The sequence below is a fragment of the Pristis pectinata genome, chromosome 25, assembly GCF_009764475.1.
Source record: "Pristis pectinata isolate sPriPec2 chromosome 25, sPriPec2.1.pri, whole genome shotgun sequence".
Taxonomy (NCBI): Eukaryota; Metazoa; Chordata; class Chondrichthyes; order Rhinopristiformes; family Pristidae; genus Pristis; species Pristis pectinata.
In genome coordinates, this window is record NC_067429.1 from 7240228 (window position 1) to 7259871 (window position 19644).

General features: G+C 43.8%; 1 protein-coding gene across 1 annotated transcript in view; it reads right to left on the reverse strand.

Moving 5' to 3' along the window:
• Positions 1–19644, reverse strand: part of LOC127582807 (SH3 and cysteine-rich domain-containing protein 2-like) — a 104578-nt gene that overhangs the window by 8350 nt on the left and 76584 nt on the right. The window contains 3 exon segments of the mRNA XM_052038373.1: positions 2053–2190; positions 8706–8757; positions 15412–15509. Of these exon segments, the coding sequence (XP_051894333.1) occupies positions 2053–2190; positions 8706–8757; positions 15412–15509 (288 nt within the window).

The following is a 19644-nucleotide window of genomic DNA, read 5'->3' on the forward strand; positions in this document are numbered from 1 at the left end:
AGCTAATTCCCTTCAGAATTATATTTGCATCCATCGTATTTTCAAAGAGGACATCCAAGATCATAGCAAACTGTGTTTAAAAAAAAACCTCATCTACTTGTTGCAGTGTTTTAAATCTCATTCCTCTGGTTACAGACCCATCTGCTCGTTCTGCCCAACATCAAAGCCTCCAAACTTACCACCTGAAGGATAATATGAGGACAATGCCCATTTCCTGATTCTCCCCATTTAAATGAAGCCCTTCATCCAACATTTCCTTAACGTTAATGTGCAAATATTCAGCAAGAAGAGGTTGTGCATCCAGATGACTGATCTGATGTACAAAAGTGGCTAGAACATAGAAAAGTACAACACAGAACAGATGTCTGTGCTGACCACGATGCCAATTTAAACTGTACATCTGCCTGCATATGGCCTATCTCCCTCCATTCCCTGCCTGTTCACATGCCTGTCTAAATGTCTCTTAAACGTTGCTATCATATCTGCTTCCACCACTTCCCCTGGCCAAATATTCGAGACACACAGTGTAAAAAAAAACTTGCCTCGTAAATCTCCTTCAAACTTCCACCTAAGAGCTATGCCCTCTAGTATTTGACACTCCCATCCTTGGAAAAAAGACCGACTATCTCCTCTCATAGTTTTATAAACTTCTAACAGGGCACCCCTCAGCTACAGAGAAAATCACCCAAGTTTGTCCGATCTCTCCTTATAGCTCATACTCTCTAATCCAGGCAACATCCTGGTGAACTGCATCTGCACCTTCTCTAAAGCCTCCACATCCTTCCTGTAATGTGGCGACCAGAAGGAGATATAGTTATTCTACATCCTTGATCACAATGATCAGCGGCATTTTTGTCTCATTCCCTGTAACCCTGCAAACCATTTTCCCTCAAGTGCCCATCCAATTCCCTTACAAAAGGACTGAGTAACTCTGTTTCACCACTCTTACAGGACTGCAAACCAAGTGCAGGAAGGACAATGTCCTGTGTCTCTGAACAGACCCTACTGTGTTCACAGAAGGACCAAGAGTCGGTTTCAGAGTGAGATATTTATCACCACCCAGCTGAAACTGGCACAGAAACAGAGCTATGTACATAAAAAGTGCAATGAGCCATCTGCTTGATGTGAATTCATGTCCGGGGAGACCGATTAGACATCTAAATTACAAAGTTAGCTGTGTGATACAGCAATGACCTGACAATATGGTTCAATTCCAGTTCATTTATTAGTGGATTGTAATGGACTCCAGCGTCTAATGTGCCCTCAGTTTATCCGAAGTACAAAACAGGCTCACCTGGTGTAGATTTCTGCACTTGCCTGGAGAGAGTGTAAAGGAGCGCTCTCTTCCAAGTGGCCTAGATGGTGCATTGCCCTTTACCCTTCCACATCTCTTATCTGCCCAGATTCTGCTTAATTTTGGCAAGATTGTACTAATGAAATTAGAATGAAGAACGATTACAGCCGAGTGTTTTTGCACACCTCCCATGCAGTCAAAACAGCTCTTGCTTGATGAACTTACAAACATTTTGCCTGAGGCACTTCTGCTAGAAATTTCAACAGTGCATGAAGCCAAAACCTCATGTGCAGCTTGGTAGGTTGGCTGGCAAGTGTAAGTTACCCCTAATGCAAGGCGAGTGGTAGAATCGGAGGGCGAGTTGATGGGGATGTGGAGAGGGTAAAATGAGTTGCGTAGGGTTAGTGTAAATGGGTGCTTGATGGTCAACGCAGAGGTTGGTTGAAGTCAGCCCTCTAGGGCTTTGAGGAACCGGCCCAAGTGCCAACGGCTGTTTGTAAATGGGGGATATTACAGCTGTGGCCCTTCCTGTGGTCACATAATATCCGCAGAAGCGGGGGAATCAGGAGACAACAACCCAGAGAAGGCAGGCTGGCATTTTTCTGCTCATTTCCCTTTTCCTAATTTATTGACGTCAACTAGAGCCCTCACCATCTCTCCAGAGAGATCTTCTACTCCAGGGTAAAGCCAGGAATTAAGGAAGGATGCGTCTGTTCAGTATGACTCCTCTCCATTGTTACTTTGAGACATTAACTGACCTGCAATTCCTTCAGGGGCAACTGTCCCTGTTCCTTGCTGCCTTGAAACGATCTGTTACACTGCCAGACTCTCTCTCCAGGTCGGATGCGCTGAACAAAATTGGCAGGAAAAAATCCCACTCGGTCCCCAATTTTACCCTGAAACAAAGCAGAAAAGAGCTGCGCAAGAGATTCCTTGTGAAAGACAGACAAAGTATTAAACAGCAAGCAATGTATTACAGAGAGGGTGCTACATGTGGATTCTCCATTAATGTACAACACTGCAGAGTAAGAGATGACCCAATTACACAGCCTGCCTGTTGACCCCACTGCACCAACTAAACTAAGCAATCAAGTCTCACCATGAAAACTTGCTTTGCTATAATGACTACTGTCTGGCATACCAATTAGCACAGCTCCAGTGACCTGGGATTGATATTGACCTTGGTATTGGCCGTCTGTGTAGAGCTGGTGTTTTCCCCACCACCTCATGGGTTTCCTCTGAACGCAATGATCTCCTCCCACATCCCACAGACATATTGGTGGGTTAATTGGCCATTGTAAGCTACCCGTCGTATGAACAAAGAGGAATTGGAGGGCATGTGAGACTAAGTTACAAAGCGTGCAGAGAAGTAGAGGAGCAATAACGTTGCTACACTAGGAGCTAACATGGACTGAATGGGCCAATAGGGCTTCTGAGTTGTAGTAAGTCCACGGCCTTCTGCTTATAAAATTATTTGAAGGAGGAGCTCTGTGGCGTGTGGTGACCTACTTAGTGTCTACAGTCAAAGTCGAGTTTATTGTCATGTGCACAAGTACACGTGTGCACGGGTGCAATGAAAAGCTTACTTGCAGCAACATTACAGGCACATAGCATCAGAGACACAACATGCATAATAAAAAACAAATTAACAACATATATTAAACAAAATTAGACAAGAAAGAACACAATTAGAACAAAAGAAAATGAAGTCCATTGTAGTGCAACACAAATGAAATGCTGGAGGAACTCAGCAGGTCAGGCAGCATCTATGGAGGGAAATAAACAGTCGACATTTCAGGCCGAGACCCTTCATCAGGCCCCTTCATTAAGAGTCCTGATGAAGGGTCTCAGCCCAAAATGTCAACTGTTTATTTCCCTCCATAGATGCTGCCTGACCTGCTGAGTTTCTCCAGCATTTTGTGTGTGTGGCTCCAGATTTCCAGCATCTGCAGTCTCTCGTGTCTCCATTGTACTACAAGTGGTTATAGTGTTGTTATAGGTTTATACAGGTTGGTTCAAGAACTGAATGGTTGAAGGGAAGTCACTGTTCTTGAACCTGGTGGTGTGGGACCTGGGGCTTCTGTACCTCCTGCCCGATGGTAGCTGCGAGAAGATGGCAATGGCCTGCAGGCTGGGGACCTTTGATGATAGATATTGCCTTTTTGAGACAGTGCCTCATGTAAGTACAACTAATGGTGGGGATGGATGTGCCCATGATGTATTGGGCTGAGTCCATTACTCTTTGCAGCTCCTTACGTTCCAGTCACTAATGTCATTGAATTCATCTCCTAATTCTTCAGGGAAATTTCCCTGGACCCTGGCCACTGAAGAATAACCATGCTAGAGTAGTCCCTCAAAGTGCTTGTAGTTCTAATTTAGCCTTGATTCTGTGAATAGGGTTCTCATCTTAGTCGGTTAGTCTACATGCCACTCTGATGAATCAAGTATAAAAAAACATAGGGGCTACATGTCAGTGCAGTAGTGAGGGAGTGCTGCACTACCAGTGGTGTCATCTTTCAAACAAAGTGTTAAACCAAGAGGGGAAAAAAAATCTGCATGACTCAGTGAGGAGCAAGAGAATTATTTCTGGTATTCTGGTTAACATATAATCCTCAATCAACATCACTGAAATAGACTAGAGACACAAGGGACTGTTTTTTGCTCTGGAGTCCAACATCTGCAAACTGGCTTCAGGACTGATGCAGTGTCTCGATCCAAAATATTAACCTTCCCTTTGCCTCCACAGATACTGCTTGACCCATTGAGTTCCTCCTGCAGTTTGTTTTTTGTTTATTGAAATACACTATCTGGAGATTATCAAATTCTTAGTTGTGTGAGCTTACTCTGTCCAAATCGGCTGTGAATTACAACAGTGACTGCACTTCAAAGGTAGATGCTGGAAATATTCAGCAATACAGTGAGAGACAAAGAGTTAACATTTCAGGTCAATGATTAACCTGAAATTTTAACACATTTCTCTCTCCATAGATGCTGCCTGACCTACTGAGTATTTCCATTATTTTTCCATACTTATTTCAGATTTCCAGCATCTTCAGGTCCTTATATTGCCCAGAGAATGATCACTTTTTGGAAAAACAGATGGACAGAATAAAACTTTGTGTACGACAAATTATTGACATTGCATTAACCCCAGTCAGTGACTGATTAGGCTCGGACTGGGGCAGTGAGATGGTCTGGTATGAAGATGTTGTGTAATCAGGCAATAAGCTTGCCACGTGCAAAGCTTTTTTAGAACTGTGAAGAAGCCAGCAATGCTGAATTATTAGAAATCTTTAAAATAACATAAGAGTGAACAACAAAACACAAGAGGGCAGAAAAATAATCCCATCTGCTTCTATCAACTGTATTAGCAGGCTCTATGTAAATCAGCCATTTTTATTCATACTGTTGGACGTGTACCTCAATCTGACTGTACATCTCCCTCTGAGAATAATTTAAAATAAATGCCAGGCCATCGTCACATAGCGTCACTGGTCCTGGAGGAGTGATTAGACTCAAAATAAGCAGTCTCGCAGCGAGCTGTTCGATTCCAACTAATAACTCCCTGGAATTTTAATAAGGAACAAGGTAAGGTCCTGATTTTATGGTGGGGGAGGGATGTGAAAGGGTCCATGCTTGCCAACTCTAAATGAATATATTCCTACATGTGCCCTCGTATCTTTAAACTTCTGCTCTCTTCTGCAATCAATCACCTAAGATCTCCAGCCTTGCCTTTACGGTGTGCATTACCCCAATGGGAAAAAATATAGAACCTCTACTAATGACTGGCTGAACCTTCACTGTATCCATGAAGGAACCTCAGCCCGAATTATCCGCATAAATTCTGTACGTTCCGTATGGAACCGTTGACATAACGTGTGGAAGCTTTGAACTCCAGTGTGAAGGTAAATATCACACTCCTGCAGTGGATCATTGGTGATTTCCAACTCAAGGGAAGATTAAACACTGGAAAGACAGCAGGACTGACGGACCAGGTATATAGCCTCATCTTAACTGCCATGTCACTGGGGAGATGGAATTTGGGGAAAGGGGCTGGGGGGGGAAAGAGACAGAGCATGAAAATAAGTGGGCGGGGATGCTGTCAGGAAGATATTTATTTAATTGCAACAAGTAATCTGCTGGAGGAATTCAGCAGGTCGAGCAGAGGGAGGGAGGGGAGCGATGATGATTCAGGTCAAAATCCTGCAACCTTCAGCAGCTTGTTTGTTGTTCCAGATTCCAGCATCTGTAGTCTCCTCTGTCTGTTATTTAATTGTACTACATCCATTTGCAATTTGGCCCCCAAAGAGATGTAGGTGATCTTGTACATGAAGCACAAAGAGTAGGCACGCAGCTGCAGCAATTAATTAAGGCAGCAAATGGTTTATTGATCTTTGTTGCACAAGGGTGGGCGTTTAGAAATCGGGAAGTTTGGTTACAATCGTGAAGGGTGTTTGGCAAGGTTGCACCCAAGTAATATGCAGAGTTCCTTAAACAAGGAAGGATGTGCCAGCACTGGAGGCAGACCGAAAGGTTCACTGGGCTAACTCCTGGGATGAGAGGGTTGTCCCATCACGGACAGCTAAAATAAGATAGATCTGGATTCTTTGGAGTTTAAGAATGAGGGGTGATCTTATTGAAACACAAGGTCCTAAGTGGCACAGCAGGGTAGATGTTGGGAAGTTGACAGGGTGGAGAGTGGGAGAGTCTCAAACAAGGGGAGATGAGAACAAGGGTGCAGTCACTTAAAACTGAGATGCTTAGGAATTTCTTCTCAGAGGGTGGTAAATCCCTGGAATTCTCATGGCCTGAGGATTGCGGGGACTAGATTACTGTAGATATGTAAAAAGATAGACTGATTTCTGAAAGATTGGGGAATTGAGGGCTATGGGGAACTGGTACATAAGGAGGAGCCGAGGTCTGGGGAAGATCAGCCACAATCACACCGAGTTGCAGGCTGGCCCGAGGAACAAGGTGGCCGATTCCTGCTCCTATTTTCTCCTGTTCTTGTGTTGATGTCAGGGCTCGAGTGACCTGTACAGCCATAGTTTCCTTGCTGGAATGCCATAAGCACTCAAGGCCATTCAAAACCTCAATGGGAGATGGTGTACTGACATGAGCTGGCCTTCAGATAAATGGCCACCCATCATGAGTCTGGCTGACAGCCTTGATTACACAGCACTACAGTTTACCCCAATCTCATTGCTACTGGTTAATTGTTTGCCACCTTAATCCACGAGTTGAAATTCCAGTTAACGCAACACAGATGAACTCAGTTAATACAGCATGCAGTGAGGGTCAGGACTTCCTGGCAGCTTTTCACCACCTTGGCAGCAGCAGAAGGTTGGGGGATTAAGGCCCACAATAGATGATTACAAAAAAAATGCATGCTGACATTCTGGGGTAATACAGAGGAGTTTCTGCATGATCAAGGGTGCTACCTTTCAGAAATGATGTTAAACTGAAGCCCCATCTGCTCTCTCAGGTGCCCTTTTAAAGTCCTTCACCATTATTGTGACCCCCAGAAATAATCTATTCCTTTCTCAAAAATGTGGCAATTTTCACTTTGTTGGTTGTGGGAACTTACTGTGTACAAAATGCCTGAGAAGTTTCTTACAACAGTAACACAGTCAGGTTTAATAAAACATTTAAGGAATAGTGAAAGCTGCCAAATAAAAGTCAAACAACATTGCAGATGTTGGAAGTCTGAAATAAAACCAGAAAATGCTGGAAACACTCAGCAGGTCAGGCAGCATCTGGGGAGAGGGGGGGGAGAGAATATTAGCGCTTCTGGCTCAGGGTGCTATACCAATAGAAAATGTTGTTCTAGGTTTGTGACAATGGGCTCGAAGAGTTAGTGATGTTGCAGTTCAGTGCAACCACTTATGTCTTTACACTTTCCCCAGAGTGCAGCAGTCAATAAATTACCTGCCCACAGTACATCAAAAACATGACAGCCAAATAATGAACAAAATCCCACCCAATAAATGACTGGTGTTGGGTTGAGAGAGGCTGGAAGACTGTCCACTCCTTATGTAGTTTACTGTCTGTCTGTATGGAACAACAAGACCTCAATTCAACACCTCATTTGACAGATAACCAGTGCAGTGGTGACACTACAGATTTACGGACTTGGTCTGGGTACACAGAGCTTGTCTGCTGAAATCCCACTGCTGCAGTTTGAGAATGCAAGTTCAGTTGGAGAAATCTAGAAATGAAACATTTAGTGTCAGGAGTGGGATAAAGAGAGGGATTTTTGAAAAAAATATCAATTGGCTTCCTTGTCCCTCCAGCTGTTGAATAATACCTGTTGACTAGGAAAAATTAGTATGATCTATATGTGACTCCAGTCCCATGACAACATGATTGATTTAGCAGTTCACTACCAATGGTTTTAATGCCTGTAATGTAAACTGGGACAAACTGAAAAGAGATGTGAAAAACGTTACAATTTTTCCTCCTGTAACTGTGGATTTGGAGAAGTCCAGCCTTTCCCAGTTCAACTGCATCAAAGTACAGGAAGGATGGGGAGGTTTTGGAAAGGGTACAAAAGAGATTTACCGGGACGCTGCCTGGATCAGAGGATATGAGACACAAGGAGAGGTTGGACCAACTTGGGTTGTTTTCTCTGCAGCGTCAGAGGCTGAGGGGAGACCTGATAGGGGTTTAAGATTATGAGAGGCAGAGATAGGGTAGACAGTCAGAATCTTTTTGCCAGGGTGGACATGTCAAGTACTAGAGGGCATGCATTTAAAGATGACAGGAGGAAAGTTTAAAGGAGATATGCAGGCCAAGATATTTTTAAATAAAAACAGAGTGGTAGGTGCCTGGAACAGGCTGGTAAGGGGAGAGGTGGAAGCAGATACGATAGAGGTGTTTAAGAGGCTGTTCAAGAGGCTGTTCGATAAGACACATGAATATGCAGAGCATGGAGGGATATGGACCACGTACGGACAGAGGAGAATTAATTTAATTCAGCATTGTGTTCAGCACTGACATTGGTGGGGTGAAGGGCCTGTTCCTGCTCTGTACTATTCTACATTCCACGTTCATTCAGGAGAGCGGCTCACAGACACCACCTCGGGGTGAACAGGAATGTGGAACAAACGTTGGCTTTGTCAGCAACACCCCTGCCTCTACTGGTACAGGGCTCAACTACACTGGCCCATTGGTGAAACTTTTAACAGATAAAGATTTAAAAAGGAGACATTCTTGCTTTAAACACAACGACTTAAAGATTATATTAAGGAAATGAGCTTGTAATAAAATGGCTCAGTTTTAATCCACAAGGTTAACACCGTCCTCCCTATTCCTCTATTGGCTTTATTTTCTGGCTTGTGTCTGCACAGTCTCCTGAATATTTACTGATATGACTGACAGTTTGATTCTGATTAAGCCATCTGATATTTACCTTCCACCAATCTTCATTGGAGTCGTCCGTGACCACAATCCTGTCTCCTTGCCTAATAAAATAATAACGAGATTATTAAAAGATGCCTCAAGCTGTGCAGCTTCATGTTCTCTTCATATCTCCCAGAAGTGATTCACACTGCCAGGCTATTAAAATAATTGGGCAGGGCACCCAGCTCTTAATGTAAACTTTCAGTGTTAATGGGTTGGTGCTTTGGAAAGCAGACATCTTCACGAGCCAACAGAAGAAAAAGATTGACAGAATCTATGCCAGCATCTAGTGGGACTATTCCATCAATCCCAATCTCCCACTCTTTTGCCACTGCCCTGCGCATTATTCTTTCTCCAAATACTATCCCATTCCAGTAGTGGGGGAGTCTAGGACCAGAGGGCACAGCCTCAGAATAGAAGGACACCCCTTTAGAACAGAGATGAGGAGGAATTTCTTTAACCAGAGGGTGGTGAATCTGTGGAATTCATTGCCACAGACGGCTGTGGAGGCCAAGTCACTGGGTATATTTAAAGCAGAGGCTGTTAGGTTCTTGATTAGCAAGGGCGTCAAAGGTTACGGTGAGAAGGCAGGAGAATGGGGTTGAGAGGGGAAAAATAAATCAGCCATGATCGGATGGCAGAGCTGACTCGAAGGGCTGAATGGCCTAATTCTGCTCCTATGTCTCATGTGTCTTCAATATTCCCATTTGAAGTCAATGATTGATTTTGTTTGATCACCAGCCCTACAGGCAGTGGATTCCAGATCATTATTACTCTATCTTAAAAAGGTATTTTTCCCCCTTGGTATGTTTGTCCAAAATTTTAAACCTGTGCCACAACCCTTGGGAAAAAAAATCTTGTTTAAAAATGAACATTTACTTTTTCAGTATCTGGACATCACTGGAAAGACCAGCATCTACAGCTCACCCCCAATTGCCCTTGAACTGTGGCATATTTGGCCAAATCAGAATGTCCACCCATTGGAATCACCAGCGAAGGATTTGGCAAACCAAAAGATTTTGTTTTAAATGACAATCCAGCAGTTCTGTGATCATTAATGCTGAGTTTTTCTTTGAATCCTAGATTATTAACTGAATTTAAATTCCACAGCAGGATTTGAATGCGGGTTTTTGGATTGTTAGCCCAGGCCTCTGGACGATTAATCCAGCCATTTACTTGCTGTTCTAAGACTGTACTTTGTCTGCGACAACCAGAGATTTTTAGCTCATTAGTGGAGAGGGCATGTCACTCACAGTCCATTCTCACAGTGTACATTTGTCTGCATCTGGTATCAGCTTTAAAGGACTTTTTTTGGTTGACTTCTCATTTAACAAGCAGCAGTTCCCCCAAAGGCTGATGAATACTCATCTCCCCATACACACTGAGCTTTTGCTCACATTATCACACAGGAGGCTATTCAGCCCATTAGGTCCATGTCAGCCTACAGCAGAGTGATCCCATCAGTTGCATTCTTCCTATAACCCTCCAACTTATTCTCTCTGCATGCCCATAAACTCCCCTTCAATTCTTTTACCACTTATCTGCACAGTAGGCAATTAACCAACCAGCACATCCATGGGATGTGGCAGGAAACGAGAGGAAACCCACATGGTCACAGGAAGAACGTGCAAATTCCACACCCAACATCTGGATCAAACCTGGGGCCCTGGAATTATAAAGGAAGCAGCACTAGCTGCTGAACTAGAACTTGGTCTTTAGTTGTCAAAGGAAATGAAACATTTGTTTCAGGAGTGGGATAAAGAGGTCAAGGAATCTTTGGAAAAAATCTATTGGTTTCCTCGTTCCACTTCGTGACACCAGATATTGATGAATACCTTTTGACTAAGAAACCTTAATAGGATCTATATGCAACTCCTGCCCCAGGCCAACATGATTGATTTAGCAGTTCACTACCAATGGTCTTATTTAGTTGAGAATGTGTGGGGCAGGCACAGTAGTGTAGCAGTTAGCATAACACTTTACAGTGCCAGCGACCCGGGTTCAATTCCAGCTGCTGCCTGTAAGGAGTTTGTACGGTTTCCGTGTCTGCGTGGGTTTCCTCCGGGTGTTCCAGTTTCCTCCCACATTCCAAAGGCGTACGGGTTAGGAAGTTGTGGGCATGTTATGTTGGTGCTGGAAGCGTGGCAACACTTGCAGGCTGCCCCCAGAACACTCTACACAAAAGATGCATTTCACTGTGTGTTTTGATGTACATGTGACTAATAAAGATACCTTATAGCATAATGAAGAAATTATAGGGAAATTAAATAAATATTGTGTGTCTGTGCTCACAGAAGACATGAAAAACTTCCCAGAAATATCGGGCAACAAAGGATCCAGTGCAAATAATGAAATAAAATAAATTATTAGTAAAAAAAAATCTTGTTGAGCACTGAAATCACAAGGACCTGGTGATCTACACTCCAGGGTCTTGATGGATGTGTCTACAGAAATAGTGGATGGTTTGGTTAGCAACTTGCAGAATTTTATAGTTCTGGCAAATTGGCAACAAACGAATGTGATCCCACTATGAGAGGATGAGCGGGAACAGGAACTACTGAGCTGTTAGGCTGACATTAGTAGGAAAATAGTTAAAATCTATAATAACGGATGTGACACCAAGACATTTGAAAAGTAATATCTTTGAATAGAGTCATCATGGATTTATGTAAAGGAAAATATGATTTCTCTTTCATAAACCCACCTTTAGCTAGTCTATTGGAGTTATTTTCAGATGAATCTAACAGAGTAGATGAAGAGGAATCAGTTGGGCTTACAGAGATCCCAACAAAACTAACCCAAGGACACAATTTACTTATCTGCTTTCCTACATGGAATTCCTGTGGTAAGATGTGCACAGGGTTTACAAATCTACAAATACAAGTTTTCACGAGAGCAAGACCTTTCCAAGGTGCTGATAAGCTCAGAGTTCTTCCCCACTCAAAACAACTTCTCCAAGAGAACTTATGATTGAGACTAAAATTCCAGCAATTTATGAACACGTATGGCCTTATTTGGAACAAACTGCAGAATAGAGTCACACAGCACAGAAATAGGTCCTACGGCCCAGCTGGTCATTCTGGCCAAGATTCCTATCTACACTAGTCCATTTGCCATCATTTGGCCCATATCCCTTTTAACCTTTCCTATCCACATAATTGCTCAAACGTCTTTTAAACATTGTTAATGAACTTGCCTCAACCACTTCCTCTGGCAGCTCGTTCCACATACGCACCACCCTCTGTGTGAAAAAGTTGCCCCTTAAGTTCCCACTAAATTTCTCACCTTAAACTTATGCCCTCCAGTTCTTGATTCCCCAACCCTGGGGAAAAGACTGCGCATTCACCCTATGTCCCTCATGATTTTATACACCTCTATAATATCACCCCTCATTCTCCCAGCTTCACTGACTAAAGTGCTATTCCTGCTCAACCTCTTTCCATAACTCAGTTCCAAGTCCCACCAACATCCTCGTAAATCTCCTCTGGATTCTTTCCAGCTTAATGGCATCTTTCCTACAGCAGAGCGACCAAAATGTGGCCTTACCAACATCTTGTACAATTGCAACACAACATCCCTACTTCTATACTCAGTACCCTGACTGATGAAGGCCAGTGTGCCAAAAGCCTTCTTCACCACCCTGTCTACCTGTGATATGGATCCATGTACTTGTACTCCTAGATCTCTGTTCTACAGCACTCCCCTGGGCTCTACCTTGGGGAGGAGGAAATATTTGTGTCAATCAGTTGCCAGGGGTATGATTTTTATAGTATAAAGGAAACAACTGGTGGGGTATAAATTTGGGGACAATTTGCAGGAGAAGTGCAGACAGCAGTGATTATCTGTATTGATTGGAACAAACACTGGCTAATTGCTGGGGAGAGATCCATTCAAAAGAGAAATCCACGAGTTGAAGTTACAGCTCTGGAAGATGGTCAGGGTACAAAAGCTTCATCTGTGCACAGTATATAGCAATAATTTTATTTCATATTGTTCCCGGACACGGTGGTGTAGCGGTTAACGTAATGCTATTACAGTGCCAGCGACCAGTGTTCAATTCCAGCCGCTGTCTGCAAGGTGTTTGTACGTTCCCGTGTCTGTGTGGGTTTCCTCCGGGTGCTCTAGTTTCCTCCCACACTCCAAAGACGTATGGCTTAGGAAGTTTGTGGGCATGCTACGTTGGCACCGGAAGCGTGGCCACACTTGCGGGCTGCCCCTAGAACACTTGACGTAAAAGGTGTATTTCACTGTGTTTTGATGTACATGTGACTAATTAAGATATCTTCTTTTGCAGTTTCTTATAATATCTTATGCTATATTACGTGTAATCCTTTGTAGTATTAGTTGTGGTGTTAATAATAGCACCTTGGCTAGTTTTAACCCACCCAAGCCATACTCATGAAAATAGGGAGAATTACCTCAAACAGCCTGTGACGAGTAGGTACCGCAGGGATTGGGGCTTGGGCCCCAATCATTCACAATCTAAACCAGTGATTTGGCCAAGGGGAACAAATGTAACATTTTCAAGTTTACTGATGAAACTAAGTGGGAATGTGAGTAGTGACGAGTGCAAGTGGCTTCAATGGATATGGATAAGCTGAGTGTGTGGGCAACATGGCAAATGGAGAACAATGCGGAGGAACCTATGGTCATCCATTATGGTAGAAAGAACAGAAAAGCAGAGTTTTTGTTTTAAATTGTGAGAGATTGGAAAGTGCGGTGGGTTCTTGTACACTATCCTGATGCAGCGTCTCAACTTAGTTGTCCCCTTGCCTTCATACATGCTGCTTGACCCGCTGAGTTCTTCCAGCTTCTCCTGTCTTCTTCCTTGTACAGTAATCACTGAATACTTGCACGGAGATGCAGCAGGTAGTTAGGAAACAGCATTTGGATCTTTTTTTTTGCAAGAGACTTTGAACTGAGTAAAGATGTCTTACTATGACTATGTGGTGACCTTGAGACCGTACCTAGACGGTTACACACAATTACGGTCACCTCACTTATATTGTACGTAGAGGCAGTGCAGCAAAGATTCAATAGAACTATTCCAGGAATAATGAGTCTGTCATACAAGGAGAGATAAAGTAAACTAGGCCTCCATCCTCTGGAGTTTGGAAAAGGAGGTGACCTTATTGAAGCATACTAAATTTTGTGTTCTTTTTAAAAAAAAAGAGGGCTTGACAGGATAGAAGTGAGGAGAACATTTCCCCGGGGTGAAGGCTGAAATGAAGATAAATCTCTTCACTCAGTGGGTGGCAAATCTTTGGAACTCTCTACCACAGAGAGCTGCAGACACAGTGATTGATAGGGTTTGGAGGAATGAGGGGATATGGGGATAGGGCAGGAAAATGGTGTTTGGAGGTAGCAGATCAGCAAAGGTTGTTAGATAGCAGGTTGGGGGGCGGGGGGGGGGGAGCTGAATGGCCCATTCCTGTATATTTATGTTCTTAATTGGCTTTGAACAGTGTTCATCAAGCAAACAGAACAGCTGAGATTGGGAACACACTGTGTGCTGGACTATGTGTGGAGACATGGGTTGGTATACTGGAACCCCAACAAGTTATTTGAACACGATGGAACTGCAAAACTCCATCTGGAAGTGACCAAGCCCATCACCACAGGAAGGGAGATATATACACAGTCCTGGGACGTGAATTCACTGATACTAAGCTGCCCTCAACATTTGAGCCCTCTAACATCAGTTGCGCCATCTGCTGCCCAGAATTTCTTTCGTCTCACCTTCCTTTCTGCGGTCAAGAACTCTCCTTCAATGGTACTTTCCCTTTATCTCTCTGCTGCTTCTCCGCCCCTCAAACAATTCACTTTCCATTCTACCTTTCCCTTCTGATTCTCTCTCGGTACGGGAGGTACTTCAAGGACACATCTGCTCTCGTAGGTTTGGGCTCAGAGGTCATGTGTGTGCCAGATTGCTCAATGTAAAAAGGAACATGTCGGATGGCACACAGAACCTCAGGACCCGGTTGCTGAGGGCACACAGGTAGCCAGTGTAAATTGTGGAAGGCCAGCACCACCTCCCAGAGCATTGTTCCATTCCTTCAGGCACCTCCTGCCCCATCTGTGGCAGTCAGCTGTTCCCACATGGGTTTCACCAGTTACCTCATAACCCCCATAAAGGGCGTGGGAGAAAGCCATCCTCAACTCCCCGGCGGCCATTGTAGAAGACTGACAGCTCGGACAAAACAGTGGCAAGTGGGTTTCAAATGTTGGCAGATGAGCTTGTCCAAGTTAGACTCAGAAAGGACAAAACAGGGTACTTTCTAAATGATAAAAAGCTGGATCAAGTGGCTTAAAAGAACAGGTTCAAGGAACTGGCTGCTCCTATTTCTTCAAACACTAGTCAGACAGCTTGATACGTAATTAAATGAGGGCTGAATGAGTGTCGAACTCAGGTTGCTGGAGCTGTGAGACAGCAGTGTTAACAGTGCTGCCTAGGGACAATTATTGCTCCTGGGATGTGTATAATGCCTTAACGTGGTAACAAGTTCTAGATGAGAAAAACAAGTCTGGCTGAAAGTTTAGCCCACATTCTTCAGGCACTCAAATGAAACACTGAAACAACATTACTACAGAGACAACTTGTGCCCTGGGTGGTGAGGTAATTGGATGGGTATTTTCACCTATCTTCTCCCAGCAGGATGACCTAGGATCAATCGTTTGTCATTTCATCACACAACGTAGCTGGAAGATTTACTTACTGTAGCCCCAAGTCGTTTTGCTCCTGTGGTACAAACTTGTAGAGCGCTACATATGTGTGCATCTGAAGCATGTCTTTACGGACCGAGGGCTTCCTAACCTGTAGGGCAGAGAGAACAGGAGCCTTCAGTCAGGTGAAGTAATGTCAATATCACAGGATCACAGTATCACAGCTTTCCATGGAAGCTGCCTAACTTGCCAAGTTAGTGATTCTAAAGTGGGGATAGTATCATTGTATTATTCAACTTCAGTGTCCCCACTATGAGGGGCAATTTCAGCCAGGGATCCTCTTGCTCCTCAGCACATTTCCACAGTGACCACTTTTGGAAAGTGTGAAATTTAGAAAAATGGACAAGCTCCAAATACAAACCACTGAGGTGGTTATGGCCAAGTTGTGACTCAACTCTTCATACTTGCCTTTCCCCATAACCCTTCCTACCAACAAAAATACCCCTTCCACCCCAAACCACTCCAGCCATCCTCCCCTTCAGCTGCTCCTTAAAACCCACCTTTTTTGACGAAATTATTACTCACCTGCAACAAAAATAAATCTGCTGGAGGAACTCAGTGGGTCGAGCAGCATCTACGGGGGCAGGGGAGGAGGAATTATCGACATTTTGGGTTGAAGCCCTGCATCAGGACCTCCCTCACCCCCCCCTTACCCACTCCCACCTCTCCCTGCTCGACCTGCTGAGTTCCTCCAGCAGATTGTTTGTTGCCACAGACTCCAGCGTCTGCCATCTCTTGTGTCTCACTCGTCCTAATGCTTCCAGCATTTTCAGGTTCTAGTTTGATTTTTCTTCTTATGTACAAGAAATTGCGGGTAGGTCTCACATCAACTGTCATTATATGCCCACGTTAATGTTCAACCCCATTGATTTTTCTACTGATAATGCTGCTCTGTTTGCTTTCAATAACACTGCTATAATTCTACTAGCAGACAACCATCAAATCAATGGCTTCATCACGAATGAGTGAATACAATTAGTACCATTTCTCCTCCCCCCCCACCCCCACCAGTCAGGCTGGTGATGATGCTGTTCATGAAATTAGATTATTGGGTGTTTAAGCCCATTTGTAGCAGTCATTTAGTTATGTACCATGAAGCCTCAGGAGCCACACAGTTTACCTGCACCTTCTCGTCATTAGACATCGATCAAAGATGCTGAAACTAACAGATTCCGACATTCCAGATTAAGATTTATTCATTAATGAGGGAATAGTGTCAAATGTGATGAGGGAAAATTTCTTCAGCCAGAATGGCTATAAATCTTTGGCATTCTCTACCCTGAGGACACTGGAGATCAGTCAATGAGGACAGTCAAGCAAAGATTGATATTTAGACTAAGGGAAATCAAGGGAGATGAGATATGCCAGAGAAGCTGTGTTGATGTAAAATTCAGGTTTATTCACCCAGAATACTAAAGCAAAGCTTGAAGTGTCATATGGTCCACTCCCATTTCACCTTGTGTTCTCTCTACTCTTCGTACATGTACCTGCAGGAATATTGCTGAGGGTGGTTCTTGTACAGCCCAGCAAAAAAGGACAGTTTTTTAAAAGTTACATTTCTCAATTAAGATATCAAAGTTTATTGTCATATGGACAGGTGCAATGAAAAACTCACTTGCAGCATCATAGGCACATAGCATTAGAGAGACAACATTCAAAAGAAAAACTTATACAAAATTATACAAGGAGACAATAAGAACCAAAAATAAAACAAATTAACAACATAAACAAAATTGTACAAGGAGGAACACAATTAGAACAAAAGAAAATAGAGTCCGTTGTAGCGCAAAGTGGTCATAGTGTTGCTATACTGAGGTGGTGATTAGAGTTGTGCAGGTTGGTTCAAGAGTCGAATGGTTCAAGTCACTGAATCCCATTTTACACTCACTAGCACCTCTCCTGAGAGCAGCCTTGACATCCACAGACACAAGTGTTGGATCAGTAGATTTTCATCTTGGGGATTGGACGGACAGGAGAAATATAACCAGTATTCATCTTCTTTTCCTGTCTTACCCGGACGTTGATTGGAAATGGTGGTGCTCAAGTTTGCTTTCGGTGAACCACTCTGCCATAATTCTCCTACTATGCTGGCCAAGGATTTTCACCATAAAACCAATGGCTTCATCATAATGAGTGAATAAAATCACTACCTTTTCCATTAGTCTGGTGATGTTGTTCGTGGGTATCTAAGTCTGTCAGTAGCACTCATTAGTTATGTCCAGTGAAGCCCCAGAGACCACACATTTATACATGGCATTGATCAGAGGTGCAATCAGTCTCACTTACTGTAAGGAGACACTCTGGTGCACTGAGGGAAAGGGAGCTCACTAGTTTGAGAATGTGGAGCCAAGGCTGATGATAGCCCTCTGTAGTTTACTAATGGAGAGGCCACCTGGTCATACCATGTAGATGCAAGAGACTACAGATGCTGGAATCTGGAGCAGCACACAAAACGCTGAAGGAACTCAGCAGGTCAGGAAGTAATGCTGAGGCTTTATAAGGCATTGGTCAAGGATGTAATGCTGAGGCTTTATAAGGCATTGGTCAGACCACATTTGGAGTATTGAGAGCAGTTCTGGGCCCCATATCCAAGGAAGGATGTGCTGGCAGTGGAGATGGTCCAGAGGTGGTTTACAAGAATGATCTCAAGAATGAAAGGGTTAATGCATGAGGAGCTTTTGTTGGCTCTGGGCCTGTACTCGCTGGAGTTTAGAAGGATGAGGGCGATCTCATGGAACCCTACCAAATATTGAAAGGCCTGGATAGAGTGGATGTGGAGAGGATGTTTCCAGTAGTGGGAGAGTCTAGGACCAGCGGGCACAACCTCAATAGAAGGATGTCCCTTTAGAACAGAGATGAGGAGGAATTTCTTTAGCCAGAGGGTGCTGAATCTGTGGAATTCATTGCCACAGACGGCTGTGGAGGTCAAGTCATTGGGTATATTTAAAGCAGAGGTTGACAGGTTCTAGATTAGTAAGGGCATCGAAGGTTACAGGGAGAAGGCAGGAAAAATGGTGTTGAGAGGGAAAAATAGATTAGCTATGATCAAATGGCAGAACAGACTCAATGGGCCGAATAGCCTAATTCTGCTCCTATGTCTTATGGCAACATCCACGGAGGGAAATGGACAGATGATGTCTTGGGTCGAGACCCTTCAACTGCACTTTCCAGCAAGTTCTGGCCACCACCATGTAAATGCAATGAAAGAACCATTGACAGTGTCGATAGTAGGAAACCTCCCCTCGCCCCCCCACCCTCCAATAAGAGATGTCAAAAACATAGGTTTAGGGTGGGGGTGCAGAGGGGAGACAAGATGAATGGCCTCGACCCAAAACGTCGACTGTCCATTTCCCTCCACAGATGCTGCCCGACCTGCCGAGTTCCTTCAGCTTTTTGTGTTGCGCCAGGTGTAACATGTACCTTCCCAACACCAACCACCTTCCCCCCGCCAGGCTGGGAGATGCCATATTCCCTGCCCAATGGCTCCATCCTGCTTCCAACTTGCTCTGAAATCTAGCCGAGGGTCACATGAAACTTTGCCACCGGAGTATTGAGCATTCCCAACACATTCCACAATCTACCGTCATACATCCCAAGTCAACATTCTTGCATTAAAACAGCCATTCTCAGTGGTCAACATCCTTTCTTCAGAGTCATTAACCATCCAATACAAAAAATGAAATGTCACAAGAATTGTACAGCACAGAAACAGGCCCTTTGGCCAACATTTTTCTAGACCAATTTTTATTACCCAGCTACACTAACTCCCATTTACCTGCATTTGGTCTGTAGCCTTCTGCTCATCTAAATACTACTAAAATATTGAGAGAATCTCTGCTTCCACCTCCCCCTCAGGCAGTGTGTTCCAGGTACCAACAAATCAAACTTGGGCAAATGGACCAGCTTAGATGGGCATCTTGGTCAGCATGAACAAGTTGAGCTGAAGGGCCTGTCTCTATATTCTATGACTCTCTAACCATCTGGATGAAAAGATTCTCCCTCAACTCCCCTCTACACATCTTCCCCCTTATACTAAACCGACATCTAGTTTTTGAAATCTCTTATGGAGAATAAGGTTTCCCACCATCAACCCTATCAATGGTTCACATATTACCTTTACATGGTAGTTGCCAGAATTTGCTGGGAAGTCAGAGAGTTTGATACATGCAGCCTTATTTGCATTTCCTAATATCTTATGCTTCCTTTGTCTGAATTTTCTTCCCCTT